Source organism: Kogia breviceps, chromosome 5, assembly GCF_026419965.1.
Source record: "Kogia breviceps isolate mKogBre1 chromosome 5, mKogBre1 haplotype 1, whole genome shotgun sequence".
NCBI lineage: Eukaryota > Metazoa > Chordata > Mammalia > Artiodactyla > Physeteridae > Kogia > Kogia breviceps.
The window spans coordinates 83,624,812-83,650,791 of NC_081314.1; the positions used below are offsets into that span (position 1 = coordinate 83,624,812).

The window sequence follows — 25,980 nt, forward strand, 5'->3', positions numbered from 1 at the left end:
CTACATAGTGATTTGGTATTTCTATACATTTCAAAATGATCACCACAATGAGTCATAGTTATTGACTGTATTCCTCACGAGTCATTTATTTGGCAACTGGAGGTTTGTTAATCTTAATCTCCCCCACCTATTTCTTTCCTCATGCCAAACTCTCCTCTCTTGCAACCACTTGTTTGTTCTCTGTATTTGTAACTCTGTTTCTGTTTTGTTATATTTGTTCATTTGTTTTGTATTTTAGATTCCACATATAAGTGATTCACAACAGTATTTGTCTTTGTCTGTCTGACTTATTTCACTTAGCATGATACACTCTAGGTCTACCCATGTTGTTGCAAATGACAAGATTTCATTCCTTTTATGACTGAGAAATATTCCTCTGTGTGTGTGTGTGTGTGTGTGTGTGTGTGTGTATACCACATCTTAATCCTTTCATCTATTAATGGGCACTTGGGTTGCTTCCAAACCTTGCCTATTGTAAATAATGCTGCAATAAACAGAGAGGTGCACATATCCTTTCTAATTAGTGTCTATGCTTTCTTTGGATAAATATCCAGGAGTGGAATTACAAGATCTATTTATTTTTAATTTTTTGAGGCGCCTTCATAGTGGAAAACCACTATGCTTTCCATAGTGGTTGCATCAATGTACATTCCCACCGAATGGAAATTTTTGTTTCTGGATTTTTTTATTATTGTGTTTCATTCTTGATATGAAATGCACAATCAAGTATATTGTGTGAGGATCTATGCACTGTAAGGATTTTTCTTCATCAGGTCACTCCATGTCACCCCCTAAGTGGAGACGTAATTGAGTGGTACTCCTTGCCCAGATAGTACCAACCAATCATCTGACCCTGTCTGTGAACCAGGCCTGAATTCTATTCTACTCCATTAGTTGGCTTTAGATATTCCCCTCCTACTCCATAAGACCATATATGTGGGTTGAGAGAAAGGCATTGTTGCAACATAGGAATTCTTGGTTCCCCATTTATCCAATTTACTTATTAGGCCTTTTGGACAGTTCAAGGCTGATTTCCCAAATATACCTCTTCCATTATAAAATGGACTGTCACATCCCTCACTCAATCCTAGGAATCAATGAATATGATGACATCCAACTCATGCTGGACAGGTGAAGTCACAGTCACTTGGTGTCCCATCGTTAGGTGTTCCATCTCCACAAGGGTCCATTAGCATACCAGAAGTTACTTTGAAAATGGAGGGCAGCTGTTGTTCCTCTCTTATGGGGCTTTCCAATAGAGTGTTCTTAACTACCAAATACATTAAGCTCTAGCAGATCATAGATACCAAATGGCAGGGCAGGCTGCACTTGGACTTAGGGAAGAGACCTTTTTTTCTCTAGGCTCCACTGAAAAGTGGCAGAATTTTGGATAACCTAAAAAATTGATTTGGAACAATAATTTCTAGGGCCTTATATACTATTATCCAAATCCAAAAGCACCCACCAAGTGACATGACACTTTCTTAATAAGGAGAAATACAAAAGCTTACATTTTACCTTAGAGGAGATGCCCCTCCATCCCCAGACCATTAGATCTTCAAAATCATCACATATAGGGCCAGGTCCTAGATATTTATGGCATAAGGCCTTATGACACATGAGTCTCTGACATATGAATCTTATGAGCTATATAGCTACTTGCCACTTCTGCTCACCAGATGAGAGTTGGAAGACCTCAGAAAGTGTCCTTACTTGGAAATAGGGTCTTTGGCAGATGTAATTAGTTAAGAATTTTGCGACAAAATCATCCTTAATTTAGGGTGGGCCCTAAAATCAAATGACTGGTGTCCTTATAAAAGAAGAAGAGAGGATACAGAGACACAGAGGAGAAGGCCATGTAAAGACAAAGAACGAGATTGGAGTTATCCTGCCAAAAATCAAGGAACATTAGGAGGCACTGGAAGCTGGAAAGGCAAGGAAGGATTCTCTTCCAGAGCCTTCAGAGAGAGAATGGCCCAACCAAGACCTTGACTTCAGACTTCTGGCGTGCAAACTGTGAATTAGTAAATTTCTGTCGTTTTAAGCTACCCAGTTTATACAAGGTTGTTATGGCAGCCCTAGAAAGCTATACCAGATGTCAGGGTCATACTCTTTCCTATTAGGGCTTTGACTTTAACAAATAAGACCTTTCAAACTATGTGGTTAGTCTTCTTATAAAAAGATCCTGGGCCTATTTTTAGCACAGTCTGCCCTAGAGCTGCAGAAGTTAAGAGTTCCTTTAAAGTTGTTTTAGAGGGCCTCTGGAAAGCCTTAAATCAGTAATGAACTGTTCTAAGTTGATCATTTCATTTTCACACAGTCTCCTGTGTTTTGGTAGGTGAAATAATGCTCCCTCCAAAGCTGTCTATGCCTTAATCCTCAGAACCCATAAATATATTATCTGATATGACAAAAAAGACTTTTTGGATGTAATTAAGGTTTGTTGAGATGTAGAGAGTATCCCAGATTATCCAAGTGGGCCCAATCTGAACATACGAGTCCTTAACAGTGATGAACCTTTCCCAGATGTGGTTAGAAAGAGGTTTGATGATGAAAGGAAGTCAAAGAGATGCTAGATTATTGTCTTTATAAATGGAGGAAGGTGGCTACAAGCTTAGAAATGTGTAAAGCCTATAAAATCTGAAAAAGGCAAGAAAATGTTCTCCTCTAGAGCTACCAGAAAGTAATGCAACCCTGTAGTATTTTGATTTTATCCCAGTGAGACCTGTGTTGGACTTCTGGCCTATAGAACTGTAAGACAATACATTTGTGTTGTTTCAAACTACCAAATTTGTCATAATTTAAATTGGAATAGAAACTAATACAAGTGGCATCAAAGCAAGCTATTTTACTCCACCATCATTATAATTATCATTGCCCTTTATGAATTAAGCACCACAAATATTCAATCTCCTGTTGGCTTGCCTTTCCATTATCCCCTCATCCTAATTAATCAAAGGAGAATGTTTTAGTAATTTTGATGTCACCATATGATAGGGTTTAATACTTCACTTGACACCTTCACTGGGTCCTTTGATTTTAGATAGGAGATAACCCAACTCCAAAATCTCATCTTGAAGGTCTACAGTCTAGAAGAGGGGTCAACAAACTTTTTATGCAGGGATAGAGAGCAAATATGTTAGGCTTTGCAGGCATATAGTTCTGTCACAACTGTTCAGCTTTGCTTTTGTAGTAAGAAAACAACCACAGAAAAACATGTTAATGCATGAGCATGGCTGTGTTCCAAGAAATCATTTTACAAAAACAGGCAGTACACTAGATTTGTCCCATGGGCTACAGTTTCCTATCCCTGATCTAGAACAATTCTGATACTACTGTCTTAACCGGGATTCTGTAGAAAATAGACTGAGGCAAGGCCTAAGTGCTAATGTTTCACTAAGAAGTATAATCTCAGGGCTGCAATAATAAAGGAAAAGTGAAGTAAAGCAAATAACTAAAAGATGATTCATTATCATACTAACCATTATTTCTTGGGGAGAAGCAGAAGAGACATAGCCAATAACCTAGCAGGTGTATTTACTTGGCTTGCAGGATGTCTCTAACAGCTTACAGGGAAAAACCATGATTCAGAATAGCCCAACCATAGGAAGGAAGGGAGGGAGAATTTATTTCTTGTATCTTGTCTAATAATATTGGTCAAGGTTTTCTCCATGGAAAATTAACACCCCTTCACTCCAGGGCTGTGTCATTTGACCCCTTTGGCATCTGTTAGGGAAGCCAGATCTCATGCCTTACAGTATGGCACATTATCTAAATCCAGAATTAAAGAGAGGAGCCAAAGACTCTGGGTATAGCCAGTCAGCTTCAAAAGTAGTACTGCATGAAGCTGATTAACCCTGCCAAAACTGAGATGAAGCAAGCAGCCAAGGGTTTGAGAGATAAGCAAAACTGAGAGAATCCAAGGAGATGTACACAGTAACATGCCCAATACAGGCACCTCTCAGTCCAAGAGCACCCTCTTGTATTTCATAGACTAATATGCAGTTTCTTTAGTAAAGGGTGTCTCAGGGACGGGGGTTCTATTTTCTGATTTTATGATACTACTTTGTTTCAGCAGGAACCTTAACATCAGTAATTTGTTCCTTCTTTCACCTCACCAACAAGCCGCCATGAAAGCTTTCCCCTTCCAGGTTGAATTTATCCCAGAAATGCAAAAATGTTTACATTAGAAAATCTATTTACAAATTTCAACAAATAATTAAGGAACAGTCATTTTGTAGTATAAGTACCTGACAGTTAGCTTTTTAAATTGTAATATAAGTGCCTGACACTAAGCTTTTGATTACTGAGGCATCTATTGCAAAGCCCTCCATCTGAAATAAACCCATTGCCAGCTAAACAACTAGATAAGGAGCCAGGATGAGCCACCCAGGAAGTTTCCTTTTTTTTTTTTTTTTCTTAAGAAAGCTCTGGTTGACTTAGATAAACTGGCCATTTGACTGACTGCTTGCATTTCCCTTCTTGCACTTTAATTCCTCCTCTTGTTTTAAATTCACCAATAAAGTGAACCTGCAAAACCATAGGCATCCCACTCTGATCTCAATAAAACTCCAGGTCCATGTTTTCTCTCTCTCTCTCTCCCCCTCCCTATCTCCCTCTCTCCCTGACCACGGACATCCCTGTGTGGCCCCAGGCATGCCATGTACTCTCCAGGAGCTATGAGTAATAAACCATGTTTTTCAAAGTTCTCAGATGGTTGTTGCTGAGGTGCATCTTGCAATCATAGTAAGAATCACAAGGGCTGTTCCAGCCACAACACTGGCTTCAAAAGGGTTAACATTTGTGAAGACTCACCCAATTGAGTGTCACCAGGCATTTCTACTATCACTGTCAATACCATCTTTATCAATAGGCTGAGACTGGTACAAAACACATCTTGATACTGTATAAAAGCATTAAATAAAGTTCCACACCATTCATAATGTAAAGCCCTTGGAATACTGGAAAGAGGTGGAAACTTTCTGACTTCATCAATCAAAGGCCTGCAGCAAACATCTTAAAGTTGAAATCTTGGAGGCATTTGCTTTGCAGTTAGAAACAAAAGAAAGTTCCCATTAAAACAATTTATATTCAGCACTACACTGGGTTCCTATCCAACAAAACAAATATATATATAATATATATATTTTAAGGCAAGTCAAGGGAAATTTAAACACAAAAATTCTTCCTGCCCTTTGGCCTCCTCTCTCCCCTCTACTGTGTTTTGTGCACCTGCATTACGCATTGACCACCCCCCCCATCGGCAGAAATACCTGCTCAACGATAAAGAGCAACATTCTCCTAGCACCAACTAGACAACTCCTTAAAAGATAACATTCCTTTTTAATCTTGTAAAGGGTCACAATGACCCATCACTTTGTACTTGCATATCTGGATTGTGTAAACTATCTACATCATTAAGTGTATAGCCCTCTGTCTCAAAAACCTATATAACTGTGCTTTGACCTCTAATAAGTGGAACAGTTCTCAGAGTTTTCTGAAAAGGTGTTCCCAGGTTATAGTCTTCAATTTGGCTAGAATAATATTTTCCATCTCTTTCAAAAATTGACTATTGGTTAATTTTCCATCAACATATATATGAAACAAAATTTGTCTACAATTGCTATGCTTTTATACACAAAATATTTCAGATAATCTAAAGACAACTACTAAAAACAAAACATTCTGTGATGTAGTCAAATATAAAATAACAAAAATGAACAATATATTATACACTAACAATTAATTATGAAACTGATTTTAAGAAAACTAATTCATAAGAGCAATAAAATCTATAAGATACTTAAATTTAAGGTAACAAAAGATATGTATGACTTTCATGAACAAGTTATAAAGCCATATAAAAAACATAAAAGAAAGCCAAAGTAAATATATCATGTTTATAAGATGGAAAGATGGAACACTCATGTCTTAATTATGTAAATCTCCTCTAAATTCATCAATATGTTCAAGTTTCAAACAAAATACCAACAAGGATTTACATAGAGCTTGATAAACTAATCCTAAAATTCATATAGCAGAATAAATGGTCATAAAAAGCCAAGATGAGAGAGGGAGAAGGGGAGACCTACCAAATATCAAGATATTTTGTAAAGTTATTATAATTAATAAAGTGTGCTATCAGTAGAATAATAGATAAATATATCAATGCAACAGAGAAAAAAATCCAGAAAAAGACCCACCCAAATATGGGAACTTGATATATGTGAGATTTCCTTATAAATCAGTGGAAACTGAACTGACTATTCAATAAATGAATTATTTATATGTACAAGTGAAAGTATACCCTTATTTCAAACCAACATAAAGTAAATTACACATAGATTAAAATCGAATTGTGAAATGGAAAGCCTTAAAACTGATAGAAAAAATAGAATTATATTTTCCCTCAGGAAGGGGAAGATCTACTGGGTAACAAACAAAATGTAGGAGTCAAATAAAAAGACTGAAAAGGCTGAGTACATTCAAATCAAGAATTTGTATGTGACAAAAGGCTATGGATGGAAAAACTAATCAAAAGGAAATCAAGTGATTTATTCAAGGTTATATGCTAATAAGCAGTGGAGCCACAATTCAAACACAGTCTTCTGCCTGTAATACTAATTTATTTTGCATTCCTTTTAATTTTTAATTACACAATTAACACGCATTATATTCCTTCATAAAAATTTGAACAACACAAGTAAAATAAGAATAACTTTGACCATTTTCCACAATTCTAATCACTAGTATCCTCCCCAGATTTATGCATTTCCTTTTAGGCTTTTTTCCTTGAGTATTTGAATATGTAAGTAAAAACACAAATTCATTATTCAAGTGGTTTTATACTACACTTAGTGTTCTGCATCTTTTCTTTTAAAAATGTGGCTTGGGGCTTCCCTGGTGGCGCAGTGGTTGAGAATCCACCTGCCGATGCAGAGGACACAGGTTCGTGCCCCGGTCCGGGAAGATCCCACGTGCCGCGGAGCAGCTGGGCCTGTGAGCCATGGCCACTGACTAAGCCTGCGCTTCCGGAGCCTGTGCTCCGCAATGGGAGAGGCCACAACAGTGAGAGGCTCGCATACTGCAAAAAAAAATAAAAATAAAAAATAATAATAATAATAAAAATGTGGCTTGAAGAACTTTCCTTATCACCACTGCCTTCCACAGTATGTATACATCATCATTCATTTATTCAATTTTCTACTAATAGATCGTTAGGCTGTTTTCAGTATTTTGCCCTTTGGTCATATAAATAGGATAGATATCTGAAATGGATTTTCTATCTATCAACAGGTTTTAAATGTTGATAACAAATTGCCGATACTGGTATGTATACTCATGATTGCTGTATCTAGATGCCCATTTTTCAATGCCTTTTCCATTACCTGATATTATTAATATTTTTAATATTTTGCCAGTCTAATGGGGGACAAGGGGCATACTGCATTTCCCTAGTGATTACTAATGAGGCTGGTTCCTCCTCACTGCCAAACCCTTATCTTCAGAGGTAAGAGGCAACCACACCTTCAACTCTTAAAATCATCTTTTCTAGTAGACTTAGTTTCATATTTCTAATTATATTTATAATGCCATTTCTTGATTTATTAATTAGACATTATCTATTGATTTCCTATTATGAAAGATGAGGATTCAGCAAAAGATCTTTATATATTTTGCATACTCATTATTTGCCTGCTATATATCTAGAAAACACTGTCTCCCACTTTGTTGCCTGTCTCTTATCATGATTGTCATGTTATGGTATATTCCTTAAAGCTTTTCTAAGGAGGTCCCTACTCCACGGTAACAACCTGTTTCTTATTGTTTCTTCTAAAAGTCTGAGTTGCTATTTGAACATTTGTGTATTTTCTCCATCTGGAATTTACTTCTGTGAATGGTATAAGGTAGAGGTCTTACATTTTTTTCTAAAATGGATACTAATTGGCCAAAGCCATTTATTCAATAGTTTATCATACCCTGAAACATCTTCTCAAAATATACAAAATTCTCCCAAACACCTGAAACATTTCTGGAATATCTGTTCAGATCTATTGGTCTTATATTCCCCTGTACCAATATCACAATGTTATTCATTCTGAAAAAATGTTTTGCCTATTCTTAAACATTTCATTTTTCTTATGAATTTTAAAATCAGCTTGTAAATTCTTTAAAAATGTAAGTAAATTCTCTATACCCACTTTGATGAGAGTTCTTTTCATGAAAGGATGTTGAATTTTGCCAAATGCTTTTTTCTGCATCTATTGAAATGATCATGTGATTTTTATTTTTCCTTTTGTTAATGTTGTGTATCACATCAATGGATTTGCAAATGTTGAACCATCCTTGCATTCCTGGAATAAATCCCATTTGATCATAGTGTATGATCTTTTTTACACACTGTTGGATTCCGTTTCCTAATATTTTGTTGAGGATTTTTACATGTATATCCATCAGAGATATTGGACTGTAATTTTCTTTTTTTTGTAATGTCTTTTACGGGTTTTGGTATCAGGGTAGTGCTAGACTAGGAGAATGATTTTTGGAGTGTTCCGTCCTCTTCAATTTTTTTGCAATAGTTTGGGAATGATAGGTACAAGTCTTCTTTATATGTTTGTCAGAATTTTCCTATGAAGCTGTCCAATCCTAGACTTTTTTGCTGCGAGGTTTCTTTTTTTAAAATTACAAATTCAACTTCACTCCTAGTGACTGGTCTGTTCAAATTATGTTTCTTCTTGATTTGGTCCTGGTAGGTTGTATGTTTCTAGAAATTTGTCCATTTCATCTAGGTTGTCCAATTTGTTGGCATATAACTGTTGTATTATTATCTTATTATTCTGTATGTAGTATTCTCTCATGATTTTTTTGTGTCTCTGTGGTATTGGTTGTTATTTCTCCTCTCTAATTTCTCATTTTGTTTATTTGGGTCATCTCTCTTTTCTTCTTGGTGAGCCTGGCTAAAGGATTATCAATTTTGTTTACCTTTACAAAAAAACAGCTCTTGGTTTCACTGATCTTTTCTATTGTTTTTTAATCTCTATTTTATGTATTTCCTCTCTGATCTTTATTATTTCTTTCCTTCTACTAACTTTGGACTTTGTTTCTTTCTCTTTTTCTAATTCCTTTAGGTGGTAGGTTAGATTGTTTGAGATTTTTCTTGTTATGAAAGCCTATATCACTAAAAACTTCCCTCTTAGAACTGCTTTTGTTGTATTCCACTGATTTTGGAGTGTGGTGTTTCCATTTTCATTTGTCTCAAGGTATTTTTGATCTACTCATTGACCCATTGGTTTTTTGGTAGCATGTTGTTAAGTCTCCACATGTTTGTTCTCTTCCCATTTTTCTCTTTGTAATTGATTTCTACTTTCATACTGTTGTGGTTTGAAAAAATGTTCGGTATAATTTCCATCCTCTTAAGTTTGTTGAGACTTGTTTTCTGGCTTAGCTTTTGATCTATCCTCAACATAATAAAGGCCCTTTATAACAAACCCACAGCTAACATCAGCTCAACAGTGAAAAGCTGAAAGCCTTTCCTATAAATTCAGGAATAAGACAAGGATATCCACTCTTGCCATTTCTATTTAACATAGTATTAGAAGTCCTAGCTGTAGGAATCAGACAAGAAAAAGAATTAAAAGGAATTCAAATTGGAAGGGAAGAAATAGTAACTGTCACTATTTGCAGATGACATGACACTTTATATAGAAAATCCTAGAGTCTCCACCCCAAAACTGTTAGAATAAACAAATTTAACAAAATTGTAGGATACAAGATTAATATATAGAAATCTATTGCTTTCCTATACACTAACAATGAACTATCAGACAGAGAAAGTAAAAACACAATCCTATTTAAAATCTAATCAAAAAGAATACCTAGAAATAAACAATCAAGGGGATAAAATATCTACACTCTGAAAAATTTAAAACATTGATAAAGGAAACTGAGAACGATACAAAGAAACTGATATCCTGTGCTCTTGAATTGGAAAAATTAATTATGTTAAAATGTCTATACACCCAAAGCAATATACAGATTTAATGCAATCCCTATCAAAATACCGAAGGCATTTTTCACAAAACTAGAACAAATATCCTAAAATTCATATAGAATCACAAAAGATTCTAAATTGCCAAAGCAATCTTGGAAAAAAAAGAACAAAGCTGGAGGTATCATGTTCCAAGACTTCAGATTGTACTACAATGCTACAGTAATGAAAAAGTATGGTACTGTCACAAAACAAGACACATACATCAATGAAAAAGAATAGAGATTCCAGAAGTAAACCCTTGTACCTATGGTCAATTAATCTATGGCACAGAAGGTAAAAATATAAAATGGAGAAAAGACAGTCTCTTCAACAAGTGGTTCTGGGAAAACTGGAGAGCTACATGTAGAACAATGAGATTGGAACATTTCCTCACACCATATACAAAAATAAACTCAAAATGGATTAAAGACCTAAATATAAGACCTGAAACCATAAGACTCCTGGAAGAAAACATAGGCAGAACACTCTTGACATAAATTGTAGCAATATTTTTTGGATCTGCCTCCTAAGGCAAAAGAAACAAAGCAAAAATAAACAAATGGGGTCTAATTAAATTTAAAAGCTTTTGAACAGCTAAGGAAACCATTGACAAAATGAAAAGACAACCTATAGTATGGGAGAAAATATCTGTAAATGTTATGGCTGACAAGAGGCTGATATTCAAAATATATAAACAGCTCATACAACTCAATATTTAAAAACAAACAATGTGATTAAAAAATGGGTAGACCTGAATAGACATTTTTCCAAGGAAGACTTACAGATGGCCAACAGGCACATGACATTGCTAATTATGCTCAACATTGCTCATTATCAGAGAAATGCAAATCAAAACCACAATGAGATATCACCTCATACCTGTGAGAATGGCTGTCATCAAAAAGTCCATAAATAGGGCTTCCCTGGTGGCACAGTGGTTAAGAATCTGCCTGCCAATGCAGGGGATGCGGGTTCAAGCCCTGGTCCAGGAAGATCCTACATGCAGCAGAGCACCTAAGCCCGTGTGCCACAACTACTGAGCCTGTGCTCTAGAGCCCATGAGCCACAACTACTGAGCCCATGCACCACAACTACTGAAGTCCATCGCCTAGAGCCTGTGCCCCGCAACAAGTCACCACAATGAGAAGCCCATGCACCGCAACCAAGAGTAGCCCCTGCTCACCATGACTAGAGAAAGCCCATGTGCAACAATGAAGACCCAAAGCAGCCAAAAATAAATAAATAATAAATTAAATAAATTTTTTAAAAAGCTATTTTTTAAAAAGTCCATAAATAACAAATGTTGGAGAGGATGTGGAAAAAATGGAACTCTTGTACATTGTTGGTGGGAATGTAAATTGTTGTAGCCACTATGGAAAACAGTAAGGAGGTTTCTCAAAAAACTAAAAATAGAATAACCATATGATCCAGCAATTCCACTCCTGGGTATATATCTTAAGAAAATGAAAACACCAATTCAAAAAAATACATGTACCCCAATCTTCATAGCAGCGTTATTTACAATAGCTAAGATACGGAAGCAACCCAAGTGCCCATGAACAGATGAACAGATAAAAATGATGTGGTATATGTACATATATGCACAATTAAATATTATTTAGCCATAAAAAGGAATGAAATCCTGCCATTTGCAGCAACATGGATGGACCTAGAGAATATTATGCTTAGTGAAATTATTCAAACACAAAAATATATATCACTTATATTTGGAATCTAAAAAAATAATACAAATGAGTGTATATAGCAAAACAGAAACAGATTCACAGATATAGAGAATAAACTAGTGATTACCAGATGGGAGCGGGAAGGGAGGAGGGGCAAGTTAGGGGTATGGGATTAAGAGATGCAGGGAATTAGAGCCATTATCTTTCAATAACTTTGAATGGAGCATAATCTGTAAACATACTTAATCACTATGTTTTACACCTGAAACTAATATAATAATATAAATCAACTATACCTCAATTAAAAAAGTAAATTCTAATGACACTTGATTGGAATTACACTGTATTTATAAATCAGTTTGAAGAAATTCAGTGTTCTTTCTCTTACCATCGGGGGACTTGTCTTTCAGGTTCAATATTTATTAGGCTAATTCAGTTTCTATCATTTAAAAATAAAGAACCAAACCTATAATAAATAATTTATTTAGGTGTTTTATATAGTACTTAGCAAAAATTATATACTTGAAGAGATAATATTTATGATGAAAGTGACACTAGAGATTTTCATGTTATCAACTTTGTTTCTCATAATTAAAGGAAAATTATGAATAATCAAAATTAATAAGGATTATTTCTGTAATCTTAGAACATTTTCTATATTATTACCTATTTATAAAATTAAGATTAGCTAATTTATGATTATTTAATATTGGTCATTTATCATTACCATTACTGAATATCAGGGGCCAATGATTAATGATATTGACAATATTTTTAACTTCAGGCATTGAATATTTGAAAATTAAAGTTGTTCTATGTGTTACATGCCTTCCTCAAAATTCTAGAATTAAATATCAACTTTAGGTGAAACTAAAGACTCAATTTGGGACCATTATTAGTGTAAATAATATGTTCATTCATTTATTTGCTCATTCATTCATTCAACATATTTTAATTTTAGATTACACTGAATGCACTGTGCTAGATATTAGGTATAAAATAATAGTAAGAAACACCTTTATTCAAGAATAAGGAAAATAAATTCAAGAATAGTGGTATTGTAATACTCACTTTCCCTTCATCTCTTGGACTATCACTTAAATGTACAACTGGACCTGGATGAGTCTTTGTGGATCTGTTAAATCAATTCAGAAGAGTAATTAAAAAAAAACATTAAAACACCTTACCATTAGAGACTGAAACAAAGAAATTAAGATTATACTGGAATACACTCCCAATATTCTGGAGTTTAGCTTACACTGATTTGAGTCTTTGGCTGTTTTTCTTTAAGACTACTTTTCTTTCTCCAACTAACTCTATTAAAGTAGGTCTATTTTTAAAAAATCAGGTTTAAGAACATAGATCCACGTAACAATGGGATTCTTTATTATCTTATATGCTTATATGTTTGTTGCCAGATCTGGTTCTCTGAAAATTTGAGAATGAAGTTTTACTTATACAGCCACAAGGCTGATGCTGCAAACCTGTTTCAACCAAACTGCAAATTACACACCAAATTTAAAATTTCCTTTGACAAGAAATCTCTGATTTTTCTCCTAAAGGAAAGTACAGTGGCTCCTTTTATTTACAAATAGACTCTTTCTATTGATAGCCATCTTACAGAAAACTGAGCAACTAGGGAAACCTAGTTCACTGGTTATGTCTCATTTATCTGGTTAACTAGGGTAATCAATAATAGTGTAAGAGCATATTGTTAAAGGGATCTTTGCTCTGTTAATCTGACTTTGAATTTATTCTATTCTAATATCTGGCATGTTTCTTTTATATTTCCTACTTTAACTGATGTCACCATTGAGTATGGATATGTCATGGTTAAATATGACATGAATGGATATGACATAGATTTATTATTGCTCATTTTTCCAAATCCTTTCTTCAATGACCTAATTGTGCCAGATTAACCCTAATATAAGTATATTGACATATTTATAATTTATTTCTTAAGCACACATGAAAATCATCAAATATTCTGCACAAAACAATAATGAAGATTTAAATTTTAGAAACTCTTTGGACTCAGACAAAAGTGACAAATTAAGTAACTCCAGGTTCCCTAGTTACTGACTCCCCAGAGTAACTCAGAAAAATAAATACATATTTATTAGATATTGTTAGTGGCTTTATCCTAAATTTTCTCACTTAAAAATGGAGATGATAGCAGTGTACCTACTGAATAATTGTGAGGCTTAAAATATACATATAGCATCTAACAGAATGCCAAATCATAGTACTCAATAAATAGTATGTATTATGATTGTTGTAAATCATTGGAATAATTAGAAATTAGAGTTACTATTTGCATTCTAGGATATGTGCAAGAAGAAAAGCCTTCACAAAACATTTACAGGGTTTTTTGCAGTTCTTTTAAGTTTATATGCAATATATTAATCACATATAAATGCAGTGCTTTATTACAGTATAAATGCCTCTGATAAAAGACAATGTCCTTCAATTATCTTTTGGTAACTAATAGCATCCAACAAACCAAAAACCCTGTCTTTTGGGTTTGACTGGAACAACAAATACCCAAAGTGTACTCCATGATAAACTAGTGAATATATATAAGGTGTTTCACATAAAGACTGTCCTATATAAAAAAAAAAAAAGTTTGGGAAACCTTGAATTAAAATTAAATATTTTTATTTAATAATATTGAATTAAATTTCTTTTACAGAACTTCTTAAAGCCATAATATGCAAATCACCATTGCAAATCTTCAATATTTTCCAAAATTTTGGTCCATAGAATCCTTTTTCATTGATCCTCTATTGAGGGAATCACTGAAATACACTTTGAAAAACACTAGTTAGACCTTATGAAAGACCCTTCCATTTAGCTTATGACTCTATAAAACACTGAAGTTCAGGAAAAATATCTACAATTAATCTTCAGTTATTTGTAATAACTTTTTCAGAGTATAGAAGAAACTTTTTTTAATTGTAAAAAAAAAAAAAACCCAACCTTGAAACTCAGAAGATAACACAAGTTCAGAGGAAGAATCTCTCATATTATTTCACTGCTTAGATATGACTGTTAACATTTTGATTTTTTTTTCTGACTTTTTCCCTAACATTAAATTTCCAAAAACTACCAAGCATTACTTGCAAAATTTACGGCCATTAGAAATTGACTTTAAAAAGCAACTGTGTACTCTGGATTCTATAAATCCCATAAAAATTACTTTAGATAGAATTATCAATGAAATTAAATTCATGGGATAGTCATCTAAACAATTTTTCTAATATCCTTATTTATTTCTCTTCCTCTCATTCACCAGAATGGCTTCTCGATAGTTCGTGGACTTTCTCTTCCTTTATCTTAAATACTGGTATTCCTTTGTATTCTGTCCTAGACTGCAATGTATTCCCATATTATACATGATCACGAATTCAAGAGCCCACAGGAGCCAGGCAGGTATTGCAAATGAGTTCAACAGGCTGAATAAGAACTGTGCCAAACTGGATAGCACATTACCTACCTACAAATGGAAAGTCGTTAGTTCCTGTTGATTACTGACTGCCATGCAAGAATACTGGACTGGGATTGTTTCATCAGGAATTTTTTTCATGAAAAGGTGGAAATCCAAATTTTTATCTCTACCAGTTCTTAAATATTGGAAACTAATAATTCAGCATATATTTAAATACTCTGATGGGCAAACAAAACATATCTGTGAGTCAGAATTGGTTCACTGTCTACAAGTTTGCTACCTCATTTACATATACTTTTCATGCACAATCTCAAATATTCTTACAGTTTCAATGACCATGTAAATTCTGATCTCATTAGGTTCAGATCCATATATCCCACGTCCTACCATTCTCCCATACCAATTCCATTTGAATAATTTAATAACACATACAACTCAACCTACCTAAAATTGAACTCATTATTTTACTCCCAACCTACTCAATCTCCTTCATTCTTTCACTAAATAGCACCCTTATCAACACAGTTACTCAGGCCAAACACTTCAGGTCACTCTTAATTCTTAATATATTATTCTTACATCTTCCCACAATACCCAAGTATTGCCTCTTCTATCTTGTAACTATTTCTTTAATATGTCAGCTTATCTTCACTCCTAAATCCACCCTAATTTTTACCAAGAATACAGTCTTTTCTCTTTTCAATGATTTCTCCATACCGGCATTCAGAGTGGACTCCCTAAATGCAAATTTGGTCAAGTCAATTCTTTGCTTAAAACTCTTCAAAATCTAGCTCCCGACCTTAGATAAAGTCTAAATGCTCAAACTGGCTTACAAGCCTGTCATACTATATATTTTTATTATTTTCTCAACTTTATCTCTTGCCATCCTTTCCCCCAGCCTTTCCAACCAACTAAACTACTTAAAATTTCTGTGCATGGAACAAAAACTCTCACATTCTATCCTTTAAAACTTCTGTTCCCTCTTCCTGGAAGCCCTCTCCTCCAATTCTCCACTCACCTAACTGAAACTCATCCTTCAGATCTCATGGATGTAACTTCCTTCACAAATACTTCTTTGAGACTTCATGTCTATATTAGGTATCCTTCTTATAGAATTTTCACTTTATATTTCCAATATATTGTAATTGTCTTTTTATTAATCTCACCTTTATTACACTAGAATCTCGAGAGGAGAGAAACTATGTCTTCCCAGTTTATACTTGTTTCCAGGAGCTAGCATATCATAGTGCTCAATAAATATATTTGAAGACTGTATGCCTTACATCTATGATTTAGTTCTAAATTTCATGCTCAAATTTTTAATCACATGTAGAAAAAACTGCTTATTCTTTTTTCTTTTAAAGCTAGGGCTGTCCTTCAGAAACAGCTATTTCTGTGCTATAACCTGGAACATATTTTCCCATATAAAAATTTTTAATGTCAGTTTTGTTCTATACTACTATTTTATAAGGTATTCTATAAACATTACCGTTTCTACAAACATCACATAAATGGCTTCCAGTTCCCAAATAACCAATATACACATTATGGGAACACAAACAATTGTAATTATGGGAACTGCCTACAATTACAATTAGGAGACTTCACTAAAAATACAAACAAGCTAAAAAAATAACAAACATTGAATGAAAAGTATTTCAAGTAAGAACTTAAAATAGAAATAATCTCATATAGCTCAAAGATAATTCTGCATTTCTCACACTTAAAACATGTACTGTTAAAATTTGTTTAAATTTCTAATTATAAAATGATTCTTCTCAATTAAGTACGTATTTTATTATTGTCCCATACCCTTAACACATATTAATAAGTGGAATGCATTTTCTAATGTATCTCAAGAGGTAGAGAGCAATTAAAAGACTGACTGCTCAGGGAGATTGGAAGTTGGCATTTAAAAGTATATCTATCAGAGTAGGACTATAATTTCATGGAAAAGACTTTGGGAAATCTGGTCTAAATAAAGCAAGAAACAGTCAGGAGATAAGGTGGCTACTAATGATTTCTTGAGGATATTTCAAAGTCATTTTCAGAGGCACATACAACTCTATAAAACACCGGATTTATATAAATGGGAGATTCTATTCAGAATCACATGCGTAAGAACATATTATGAAAAAATAAAATGCCTTATTTTATTTCCTTAATTTCTCCTAATTTTACCCTCCTTTATAATATACATTTTAAAATCTTCATTAGTTCTGAAATCATAAAGTATGGACTATGTAAATACATATAGGGTGTAAGTCATAGTTCTGGTACTATTAATCTGAACTATGAAAAAGATTTGTTAAGTAAATGAATATAGAAACAACACTGCAAGTGTGGTGAAATATTTGATCTGTTTAGATAAAAAACTCTTCTTAATTACTTTATCAGCACTGAACTGACCACAAATGATACACCTATTACTCTTTGTACTAATATTAAATTTATATAAAGTCTCTATATTTGATCTCTCAAGTTTACTTTATCAATATCCCAAAACAATATTATGAAAACAAATATTAAGTTCAGCCCTATTTATAGAACTAAGATTATAAGGGGAAAAGCCTTTCCCAAATAGCTGAAAAAAATAGATAACTTTTTGGGAGACACATAATTGTCTACCGGACAAATGTTTCTAAAAATATACACATAGAATATTAAAACATATATGAGCAAAATAGCTTATACCAATTATAATTATAAATGAAAGCTGTAAGTCAACAGCACTTGTATCTATTTATCATACTAATTTTCACTGTTATTAGTTATTTAGTAGCCACTCTGTGGAAAGCAGCAAAATAAGCCAAATAAGAAGAAAAAAAAAGCAATGAACAAAGGACTCTGCCCTGGAGCAGTTCTTAATCTAATGAGGAAGAGTTATCATTAATTAAAAAAACTCATTAGGACATAATATGAGAGGAATATTGTAATAAGAATATAACTAGTAACAACCTTCCTTATCAAGTAATATACATGTACATTGAAACATTGAGAATAGGGAATAGTAGATTTATTTTAAAGACCACAGTCAAATTTCATGAAAATAGGCTGTTTTAATCAGAGTTTTAGAGAAAAATAATTATGTAATTTAGAATGTATATATACTAAAGAGAGAGAATGAGCCAACCTCAAGTCAAACATACCTTATTAAGGACCTAATGTGTACAGAGCACAAACATTAAAGAAAAATTGTTTTTCCAATTAACACATGACCAGGAGAATTGTCTCTGTATACGCTACAAAAGATGGCTTGGAAATTCCATGAAGTTTCACATTTGAGGGATTTCACATTTCACATGTGTAGAAACGTAAATATCAGTGCCAAATGAAAATGGTAATTGCCATCAGCCACATACCCAAAGAGCTGTATACATCACAACATGAAAGATACTGATGAACTGATTCTTCTTGGAACTCAGAACAATACGTTAATGAGGCAAGTGAAGAATAAACTACCAGCATTTAAAAATATGTGAACTGATAATGATTATTTTTACATAAAGCTAAATGTGGTCATAATCCACTTGCCACTCCCAATGGAAGTGGCTATACTAAGGTTGACTATAAAGAAATGAGACGATTTTCATGTATAAGTTTTAGAATAAGCTTTAATATTTTATCATCAAGTTTTGCATACATAATAACCCTTAATTATTTACAGTATTTGGAAAGTCTAAAATTAGCATATGTTAATACTACAGTATCTATTTTTAAAAGCCTTTAGAGTTTTAATTATTTTAGGTGAACTTTTCACTCAAATTCATCATAAATTAGCTATTGATGTTTCAAATAACTCTGCAATTTGATATATATACTGCATAACCATAAGATATATTTAATCCAAATAAAGTGGTATTCAAGTTCAAACTTACAGTTCAATTGCCTTGTTCCACATGATAACATATCCAGAAAGAATGAAAGATTCAATATTTACAATATGTGTATTTCCTCTTTCTGTTCCAACATAGAGCCATTTACTCTGGAAAGGTAGATGACAGTAAGTAATTCTGAAAGAAAGAAAATTACAATTAAAATATCTAAATATTATATCTGGTCAGCATTATATTTTCCTTATGCTTATTATATAGTAATACCTATATAAACAATGAATTTTACCATATACTCAGCATTTAGTTATTAGAGTTTATAGGATAAATAACAATAGTATGTTATTAAAAATAATAATGATAAAACAACCACTATTAAATAAGTGTCTAACATGGGCATTGATATATATTATTTCTAACTGAAAATAGCAATTCCAGACATATATATATTTGTTTCACAAGAATATTTGCTTTTACTTGCCTAGGACTGACAGCTAATAAGTGGCAAAACTGGGATTCAAATCCATTCCTGTTTGGTTGAAAAACTGCCATATTTCTACAATGCTACACTGTTTGTTTTTCACTTGATATAAAAATTAAGTATATATGAAACATAAATTTCAGAGGTCAGAGAGTCTGTAGCTTTGTCTACATGAGGCAATGAATTATTTACTTTTTATTCTGATGTTTGGCATCTAAGTAGTATAAAGAAATCTTATAAGGTCAGAGATCCATTATACTATTCCCTTATTCTTTTGTTCTGCTTTCATCCTCACAATGGGCTTTCTGACCAATTCTGGGAAACTGTTCCATAGCCAAAGCAACCATGACTCCTATATATGAAATTTGGGAATTTATCAGAGTCTTCTATCCACAGCATCATCACTTTTTCTAGTTGGGCCTACTTAGGCTCCTTAACCACTCTTAAAAAGACATGGGAGGATAAGTTCACAGTTATTCAGAACTTGTTATTAAATCATAATATTTCCTAAAATTTATTTAGAAAAGGAGCTGGGAAGTTGTTAGAAGAGCAAAACAGAATTCTGATGCCAAGCAGACACACAACTATGGAAAAAATAAAAGGCAAGTGAATGGTAAATTCTAAAAAGGATTCCATCTTGTACCTCCTTTATATAAGAGTGAACATGCAGTATGTCAAATTTATATTTTCAATCTGGTTCATTGACTTTCTCTACACCAAACTTTATCTATTCAAAAGTATTCTGTTGAAGGCACCTTGTACACTACAATCCAAAAAACTAGAAGTCTTGTTATTACATACACATTTACAGAGTCAACTGACAATCTAATTAAAGTATAAGATATATGACATTGGACAATTTTGATTAAAACCTAAAGTCTAAAATTGCTGTTGCCAAGAGATAATAATGTTCCACAGAAAATAACTTGATAGTCATGTTTCTAGGCAATGATCAATCAATTGTCAATTCAATCCATGTAGAAAGAGGAAGCTCATTTAAAAAAGGATCTATGATCACCCTTTCTAAATACTGGGAGGGTAGAAAAAAACACCAATCCAATTAAAGTAGACACAAATACAGGCGTTCAGGTAGAAAAGGAGCAAACTTAAATATTACATGGTGATTTATAAGGTTAAGAAGAAAAGTCTAAGAACTGCCAGGTTTCAGTAATGAGACCTGAAGCAAGCAGCAAAATTCCAATATAGACAGACTTTACAGTATGTACAAGAACAATGGAATACATGAAGAAGATCCAAACAGAAATATAAATATTCCTTGAACCAACACTACTGTATTCCTCATTCTTATTGATAAGAAACTAGACCCTTTATGACAAAAGGGTTTCATCTTATGTCCAAATTATGTCCAAATCTTATGTCCAAATCTTATGTCCATCTTATGTCCAACTGATGGGTCGTGGTTAAACAAGTAAGAGATTCCCAGAATTAATCTGAACCCAGTTTGAAAAGTAAAACAATAAAAACACTAATTTGAAAAGATATATGCACCCCTATGTTCATTGCAGCATTACTGACAATTGCCAAGATACAGAAACAAGGTAAGTGCCCATCAGTAGATGAATGGATAAAGAACATGTGGTATATACATGTAAAATGGAATATTACTCAGCTATAAAATGGTGAAATCTTGCCATTTGTGACAACATGGATGGACTTTTGCTAAGTGAAATAAGCCAGACAGAAACATAACTATTATATGATTTCACTTATATGTGGTATCTAAAAACCAAAACAAATGAACATAACAAAACAGAAATAGAGTTATAGATACAGAGAACAAACAGGTGGTTGCCAGAGGGGAGGGAGATGGGAGGATGAGTGAATTAGTTGAAGAAAATTAAGAGGTACCAACTTCTAGTTACAAAGCAAATGAGTCATAGGGATGAAATGTATAGCATGGGAAATATAGTCAACAATGTAATATCTCTGTATGGTGACAGATGATACCTAAACTTATCGTGGTGATCATTATATATAGAAATATCAAATCACTATGTTGTGCACCTGGAACTAACATTGGTTTGTAGGTCAATTATACTTTTTCTTTTATTTAGTATCTATACGAAATTATGGATGTTCACTCTTCTTACTGTCATAATCACTTCATGATGTATGTAAGTCAAGTCATTATGCTGTATACCTTAAAGTTATAGAGTGCAGTATGTCCATTTTACCTCAATAAAACTGCAAGGAAAAAAAAGAAACTGAAACCTAAGGACAACCACTCGCAAAAAGCCAGCTATGCTTTCCTAAATAAAGCAACTACTTAAGGTATAGCCAATCCTTTGCTTTGCTTTCATGTCTTATCTATAAAAGTCTTGCCCCTAGCTATCTGTGGAGCACTCTTAACCACTTCTGTTGGCACTGCCCAATTCAAATTGATTTTTGCTCAAATTAACTCTTACAATTAAAAAAAAAAGTAATGTGATTTACTTAAGATGATTGACATAGGTGAAGGAGAGGGCATGATTAAACTTGTGCTATGTTTGATAACCATAATAAGTGACTAATCAATATCCTTATAGAACTTTATTTATTGTACTTAATAGCTACACTTTCATTTATAATGTATTTCTACCACCACCACCTGCAAGATGAAGGATTTTCTATTATATGTGGGCCTTGGAAAAATAATATTGTTCCTATATCTATATTCACTCATTCTTTCATAGTAAATCATCTAAGACATTGTCAGTCTTCCTTCCATTCATCCATTTATTCAAGCTTCACTGAATAATTCTTTATAAAAAGTACTGTCCTTGATTACAACATACCTAATCTTTTTCCTTAAAAAAATATACCATCTAACAGGAGAGATAAAGACAAGTTGACAAGTAAGAAAAATAAAAGTAAAATGTGTTAATTGCTATAAAGAGTTCAAAGGAGGGAGGGATTAATTCAAGTAAGGGAAATCAAGGAAAGCTAAGGTAGAAAACAGTACAGTATTTGAATTGGGCCAAAGGACTCTGTAATTTGATATATTTGTTACATAAGCATATTAAATAAACAAAATACATGTTTCTCAAGCTTGAATAATATACAGATCTTTAAAAAATTTTTGCTGATCCTCACTTTGACTTACTTTTATAACTTCTTTAACATATATAAAAATAAATTTATCATACTTATGATTCATATATACATAAAACAAAAAAATTAAATACAAATAAAACTAGAATTCAAATGACAATTAATTTACATGACATATGAATTATCGTTTACAAAAATAAAACAATCTCACAATATGGATATGATTCTGACTCCACAGGTTCTTTTATGTCTATACTTACTCTGTGTCTCTCTTTCACCACTTGCCTCTACTTGAATACCTTTGAATTCTGTTCCATAGTATACCATCACATAATTTTATAATCATTTGGCATGAATACATAATACATGTGCATAGTCCACTTTGATTTTTTATTAACCCATAACAATTAAAATACTACTACTTGGTGCCAACATAACCATAAATGCAAATATAACTTCACATATTGAAATTGTATGGCAGTATTTTTGCATAAGAGGGTTTATTCAAATCATTCAGAATATTTCCATTAGTCTGATTATAAATTACTGTGGATAATTCACAACCCCAAGACTATGCCCATAAATCCTATTTTGAGAAACACTGTCAATACACAAGCCAAAAATATACTGTAAAAAGGAAAATGCCTTAAAATTACAAAAATTATGCTGTATAAAATTCAGTGGAAGATTTCAGTTTTGAAAATTTCCCCCACACTAAGTTCTAACATAGTTCAATTTTAATCTTATTTTTTGTGTGGATTCCAGGTGAAACTTCTAGTACCAGGCATGATGACTCTGGCTCCAGTCCCTTCTATAATATTTATAATCATTCTTTACAACCTGGTTATACTCAGAATCAGGTATATGATTCTGCATATTAAAAATACAAACCAGAGATGACGATTCAGTAGTTCTGGAGTAATACCTAGGAATACTGTTTTAAAACTCTTTCTGGGTGGTTTTGATACACAACCACAGTTAAGAACTACTAAATTATAACAACAACCTTAAATTTTTAGCATAGATAAATATCTCATGAAAATGCATATCCCAGGGCTTCCCTGGTGGCGCAGTGGTTGAGAGTCCGCCTGCCGATGCAGGGGACACGGGTTCATGCCCTGGTCCGAGAAGATCCCACATGCCGCAGAGCGGCTAGGCCCGTGAGCCACGGCCGCTGAGCCTGCGCGTCCGGAGCCTGTGCTCCTCAGCGGGAGAGGCCACAACAGTGAGAGGCCCGCATACCGAAAAAAAAAAAAAAAAAAATTAAATAAATAAATAAAATAAAATGCATATCCCAGATTCTAGTCACACAAACTGTGACTCCTTGGACTTGGGATGGAACATATAACTGATATTTTAACAAATATTTTGCTATTCAAAATGAAGTCCATAGACCAGCAGCATGGATGTTACCTGGAAGCTTAGTAGAAATCCAGAATCTCAGGCCCAATCCCAGAATTAGAAATTGAATTTTATGAAGAACCCCCAGGTGAGTCACACATACATGAAAGTTTAGGAAGCACTTCTCTAGGTAACTCTGATACAGATAATTCATGAACTACATTTTAAGAAATGTAGTTCTGTGGCTGAATGACTGCTGCTTACTTACTCTTCAAGTTTTAGGATAAGAACCTAAATTACTAAATTAGTAGTAGGGATAAAGCTATGTAGTACCCCCCCCCAAACAGCTAATGATGGTTATAATAATGATGATAAGGTGAAGCACTAAAACAGCTAGGGAAAGGGACAGATAGCTAACCTAAGATTCCCTCAGCATCCTAAGTCAAAGGCTGATATTTAGGAGTTTTAGTGGAAAAACTCAAATCATAAAAAAAGCAAAAATAAGGAATTAAATTTTCTTTATGAAAAAGAATCTGATAATTTTAGACAACCTATACCTAGCTGAATTATAATACAAGAGATAAAATTAAATAGGTAGTGAAATGTTAGTTAAATTTCATTCATTGTCTTAATGGGCTTTAATTAACCAGACAGTAAAAAATTCACTGAATTTTATTGCCCATAATTAGTTGAAAAACTAACAAATGTAAGTCAAATTTAAAAAATAAGTCAAATCTGCATTTGCATAGGGAATAACGTAATGATTTTTGGCAAATGCAATTCTGAGAAGCTTATTTTCATTCTCCTACGGTGAGATAAATAACATTTTCTATCATCATTTAAATTCATAGAATATTTCAATTTCTGAATGGGAGAACTGAATTAGTGGAGGCCACGTGGGGAGCAGGAATGAGTCACAGGTCTTCTGGTCAGGGTGATAAAAGTAGAAGTATGATGGGGAGCCATAACCCCACCCCAGTAATATGCCTCTCCCAACCTCAGGTGTTAGTTGAAGACCAAATAGGGAACCTGAACTTCTATTCCCACCAGTTAGCAACAAGAGGTCATCTGCCCTTCTGTTGCCAGAGCAATATCAAAACAACCCACCCAAAACAGAAGGTTTAAATAAGACCTAGGGTGTCGTAACATTATACTGAAAGTGTTTGTATTAAAAAATCACTCATACCAAGAAATAGAAAAATTACAATTTGAATGAATAAACAAATAGATACAAATATGAAGATGATACAGATGTTAGAATTCACTGAAAAATATTTAAAAGAAGCTATCATAAAATGGAACAAGCAATTATGAATAAAACGGAAAAAAACAAAACAAAACCAGAAAGTCTCCACAAAGAAACAGGAGATAAAAAGAAGAATCAAATGCAAATTTTACTACTGAAAAGTACAATAAAGAAAATTTTAAAACCTACAGATAAACTGAATAGCATAATGGAGGAAACAGAAGTCAGTGAACTCAAATATAAAGAAATATAAATTATCCAATCTGTAAAACAGACAGAAAATAGATGTAAAAAAAAAAAAATCAGAGACTCAGAAACCTGTGGAATAAAAACAAAACATCTGATAACAATCATGTTATCAGGGTCCCAGAAGGAAAAGGATGGGACTGAAAAAGGAGTCAAAAAAAAATGTCTAAAAACTTCCCCAAATTGGTAAAAGACAAAACAAAGGATTCAAGAAGCCGAAAAAACCCAAAAGGATAAACCCAAAGAAATAAAACCATACAGATCACAACCAAATATCTGAAAACTAAAAATGAAAAGAAAAAAATCTTGAAGGTGGCAAGAGAGCAACAACACTTTAATTACAGGGGAAAAATTCCTATGATAGCAGATTTCTCATCAGAAAACAGGGGGCCAAAAGGAAGTAGAACATTACTCAAGGGCTTAAAGAAAAGAACTGTCAACCCAGAATTCTATACGTGCCAAATATATTTCTGCTTTTATTAGATGAAGGAAAACCAAGAATTTGTCACTAAAAGATCAATTCTAAGAGAATGGTTAAAGGGAGTTTACTAAACAAAAAGGAATAATTTTTTTTTAAAAAGGAATATTTGAATATCAAGTGTGAATAAAAAACAAC

At 33.3% G+C, this 25,980-nt stretch overlaps 1 protein-coding gene across 22 annotated transcripts in view; it reads right to left on the minus strand.

Moving 5' to 3' along the window:
- The window catches only part of STXBP5L (syntaxin binding protein 5L), a 422,914-nt gene that overhangs the window by 228,128 nt on the left and 168,806 nt on the right, over window positions 1-25,980 (minus strand). For all 22 annotated transcript variants that reach the window (XM_067034516.1, XM_067034508.1, XM_067034500.1 and 19 more), the window contains 2 exons: window positions 19,045-19,179; window positions 12,787-12,850 (listed from right to left, as the gene is read on the minus strand). In XM_067034516.1, the coding sequence (XP_066890617.1) occupies window positions 12,787-12,850; window positions 19,045-19,179 (199 nt within the window). The remainder of the gene's footprint in view (window positions 1-12,786; window positions 12,851-19,044; window positions 19,180-25,980) is intronic.